The sequence below is a fragment of the Amblyomma maculatum genome, chromosome 6 (genome assembly GCF_055883805.1).
Source record: "Amblyomma maculatum isolate TAMU_Amacu chromosome 6, ASM5588380v1, whole genome shotgun sequence".
Classification (NCBI taxonomy): Eukaryota; Metazoa; Arthropoda; class Arachnida; order Ixodida; family Ixodidae; genus Amblyomma; species Amblyomma maculatum.
In genome coordinates this window covers 119,566,455-119,570,511 of record NC_139349.1, presented here as the reverse complement: position 1 = coordinate 119,570,511, position 4,057 = coordinate 119,566,455, and the positions used below count along the sequence as shown (strand labels likewise).

The 4,057-nt window shown below is 52.7% G+C and overlaps 1 protein-coding gene across 2 annotated transcripts; it reads left to right on the top strand.

Annotated features, from left to right (window-relative positions):
* The first annotated feature begins 393 nt into the window (after nt 1-393).
* On the top strand, nt 394-3,805 carry LOC146186655 (uncharacterized). Of its 2 annotated transcripts, none has more exons than XR_014707869.1 (2): nt 394-726; nt 3,147-3,805. XR_014707869.1 is itself a non-coding variant. In XM_084605720.1 (2 exons), the coding sequence occupies exons 1-2, from the start codon at nt 1,907-1,909 to the stop codon at nt 3,738-3,740; spliced, it is 735 nt and encodes a 244-aa protein (XP_084461846.1). In that variant the 5' UTR covers nt 1,858-1,906; the 3' UTR covers nt 3,741-3,805. The 2 variants fall into 2 exon arrangements, 1 of the variants encoding a protein (XP_084461846.1); XM_084605720.1 differs by lacking the exon at nt 394-726 and adding an exon at nt 1,858-2,047.
* The last annotated feature ends 252 nt before the right edge of the window (nt 3,806-4,057 follow it).

The window sequence follows — 4,057 nt, the reverse complement described above, 5'->3', positions numbered from 1 at the left end:
TTAGGCCGGACTGGGCCTCCTCCGATGAGTGACCGAGCGCAAGGGGTGGCAGGCCGGACTGGGCCTCCTCCGGCGATTGACCGAGTGCAAGGGGTGGCAGGCCGGACTGGGCCTGCTCCGGTGATTGACCGAGCGCAAGGGGTGGCAGGCCGGACTGGGCCTCCTCCCGTGATTGACCGAGTGCAAGGGGTGGCAGGCTGGACTGCGCCTCCTCCGGTGATTGACCGAGCGCAAGGGGTGGCAGGCCGGACTGGGCCTCCTCCCGTGATTGACCGAGTGCAAGGGGTGGCAGGCTGGACTGGGCCTCCTCCGGTGATTGACCGAGCGCAAGGGGTGGCAGGCCGGACTGGGCCTCCTCCGATGAGTGACCGAGCGCAAGGGGTGGCAGGCCGGTCTGGGCCTCCTCCGGTGATTGACTGAGCGCAAGGGGTGGCAGGCCGGACTGGACCTCCTCGTGTAGATAAGCAATGCGAGCCTGCGTGCAGCATCATCGGCGCATGCTCGCCACTTGTGTGCCCTTTCCCGGAGCCTGTATAAAACGAGCGCTAATAAACGCTGAGGCGGCTTTCGTTTGCTCGGAACTGGTCTCGGCGGGTACTTGGACGACACAACGAACGATACATGGTGTCAGAAGTGGTTGGAAGCCACGGCCACGAAGCTCATCCACGGTATAAAGCATGGAACTTGTCAAGCCACCGGAGCCGCTGCACTTCATCGGAGAGATCAGTAAGCAATGAAAACTTTTCAAACAAAAGTTTGAATTTTTCTTGGCTGCTTCCGAACCCAGCAATCAACCTCGAAAGGATGCCGCGAAGGTTGCTTTACTGCTAACTGTGGCAGTCGACGAAGCACTGGAAATTTACAACAACTTCACCTTCAGTGACGAAGAGAGCCGGGAAAGTTTCGCGACTGTGATCGCCAAGTTCGACACCTACTGCGAAGAGCATCTAAATGAAGTGCATGAGCGCTGCCTGTTTCGACAACGCGTACAAGCTCAAGGTGAGCCCGTGGAACAGTTTGTTGAGAACTTAGGAAGATGTCTCGCTCCTGCAACTATGGAACTATGGCAGAGTCGTTCATACGTGACCAGATAGTTTTTTGGAACGAATGATGATAAAGTAAGACAAAAGCTGCTGCAGGATAAGAAGTTAACCTTGGCTAAAGCAGAAGTATGCAGGGCTGCGGAAATGACTGCCGCGCAAAACGAAATCTGGTCTCAAGAACACAGACAGATTCACGCTGTCAAACGACGGGAGCAGCAGCAGCAGCTGCGCGACGAACAGCCCGCAACGTTCAAGTGCCGCAGGTATGGGCGTACACATGGTCCGCGAAGCTGTCCTGCTTTTGGCAAAACTTGCAGGAAATGCCAAGGGCAGAACCATTTTCTGCACGTTGCAAGGTTTATCGACAAGTTCGGGAAGTGAAGAGCGCCGACGAGAGCGATGCTGAATTTCACATCCTTGACGTATCTGTCAACAGCATTGGAAGAGCGCATAACTGTGACTGGATGTTCCAGGCTCAAGTTGCGGAGACGACACTAACCTTGAAAGTTGACACGGGATCGCAAGCCAACCTCTTGCCATTCTCAATCTACAAAAATCTACAAAAAGCTGCAGCCGCGAATACCCTTGACTAGAAGCAACTGTATCCTACGAGCTTACAACGGAGGAGTCATCAAGCACCATGGCGTCATAACTACCACGGTGACTGTCGGAAGAAAGAAGGCCGAGATTGATTTTTTCGTCGTGAAGAGGGAACGACAGGCCATACTTGGACTGCGATCCAGCGAACTACTTAACTGTTCTCGCGCACCTTAAACGACGTCGGAGTAAGCAGCAGCGAGGAAGTTGCTCAGCAATTTCGACAGCTTTTTTCGGGGACTGGATGTATTCAGCGACCATACCGCATGGATCTTCGAGAGGACGCTGTCCCAGTCGTCCAGACAGCCCGCCGGGTGCCCCTTTCTTTGCGGGAGCCTCTGCGCGATGAACTTGCCCGCATGGTCAAGGCCGGCATTATAGCCAAGCAAGACCAGCCGACAGACTGGGTAAGTCCTCTGGTTATTGTCAGTAAAAAGGACGGCAAACTAAGATTGTGCATAGATCCGAGGAAAATTAGCGACAGTCTAAAGCGCGAGCACTTCGAGATGCCGCGTAGAGAAGATATTGAATCTGAACTAGCTGGAGCACGCATTTTTACCCGCCTTGACGCCAACTCTGGGTTTCACCAAATACCGTTGCATGATGAAACGTCAAGGATATGTACGTTTGCGACTCCCTTTGGCCGTTACCTCTTCTTGAGGCTACCCTTCGGTATAGCATCCGCCCCAGAAGTGTTTCAAAAGGCTCTTAGTGAAATCTTCGAGACACTGCTAGGAGTGCGAGTGTACGTTGATGATGTCATCGTGTGGGGTGTCACAAGGAAAGAGCACGACGAGAGGTTATGAGCGGTACTAGAAGCGGCACAGAAAGCTGGCTTGACATTCAATGCAGACAAATGCAGCATTGGCGTGCGCAAGATTTTTTTTCTTGGTGACGTTATTGCGGAAGACGGCATACGCCCAAATCCTGCCTTGGTCAGATCTCTGCTAAATATGCCGCCACCGGCTGACAAGCAAGCAGTGCAGCGCATGCTCGGTGTTGTAAACTACTTGTCGAAGTTCCTGCCAGCAATTACAGAGCGAACGACGTTGCTTCGCGACTTGATAAAGAAGGATCGTGTATTTGAGTGGACGGAAAACCACGCTAAAGAATGGAAACTGATCTGTGATAGTCTGAGCAAAGATCCTATGCTGGCGATCTGCGATCCTAAAAGGATCACGAAGATAACATCCGATGCTTCGCAAAATGGAATAGGCTCGGCTCTCTGGCAGCGTTACGAGGGTTTGTGGAAGCCCATTGCTTATGCATCACGGGTCCTAACCGAATCGGAGCGGAGATACTCTCAGATAGAAAAAGAGGCTATGGCTGTCGTCTTCGGGTGCGAAAAGTTTCCTCATTTTGTGTACGGATGCAACGTTATCCTCGAGACAGATCACCGTCCCTTAATTGCAATATCTGAAAAGCCTATTGGAGAAATGCCACCCAGACTGCAGCGATTTTTTCTTCGTTTGCTTAGATACCACTACAAGCTCCAATTTGTTCCAGGGAAATGCTTGGTGGTCGCAGACATGCTGTCTCGTGCATCCGTTGAAGACCCAGAGAAAGAAAGCACCGACGACGACGTGGAAGTTCATGCTGAGCAGTCCGCTAGAAGACGGTCAGTCGCCTGGAGAGTTACTTCAGGGTACACGACTTCGGACACCTCTCCCCGACTTCAGCGAAGCTCCAAGCAAATCTGTAAGGAAACATAAACAAGGCCGACCCCCAAGACGTAGTCTTCCACCGCTACAGAAAGGACAGGTTGTCAGAGTACGCGGAGACTGTTGGTCCCCGAAAGCCAAGGTTCCTAATGCACAGGCTCAACCAAGGTCCTACCAGGTTGCCACCGAAGACGGTAGAGTATTGCGACGCAACCGACAACACCGCATGGCGATGGCTGAGCCTTTCAGCATGTTGCACAGCGATGACGACATGCTAGATGACAGCCAAGAGAACGGACCCTCCTGCCAGGTCCAACCAAACGATGACAACGGGCCCATCACTGCACCCTCCCCACATACACCAGCACCAAGATCCCAGCGCGAGAGAAGGCAGCCACAGCGGTTGGGACATGGTGACAACTTTATGCAGGTTCCGTGAGGAAACTTTGAACCTCCAGAACAGTGTTTTGTTGTGAGTGTGAACTGAACGGTGAGTGTAAGAACTGTGAGTGTGATTGTTTTGTCACAATTTCAAATCGGTTTAGATTGTTATTTTCTGTGCAAGCAAAGGAAGATGTATCGTGTAGATAAGCGATGCGAGTCTGCCTGCAGCATCATCGGCGCATGCTCGCCACTTGTGCGCCCTTTCCCGGAGCCTGTATAAAACGAGCGCTAATAAATGCTGAGGCGGCTTTCGTTTGCTCGGAACTGGTCTCGGCGGGTACTTGGACGACACAACGAACGATACAGGGGTGG

Coding starts and splice junctions, on each gene's coding strand:
- LOC146186655 (XM_084605720.1), top strand. CDS start 1,907: ATGGATCTTCGAGAGGACGCTGTCCCAGTCGTCCAGACAGCCCGCCGG. Junction 2,048..3,146: donor AAGACCAGCCGACAGACTGG/GTAAGTCCTCTG, acceptor AATTTGTTCCAG/GGAAATGCTTGGTGGTCGCA.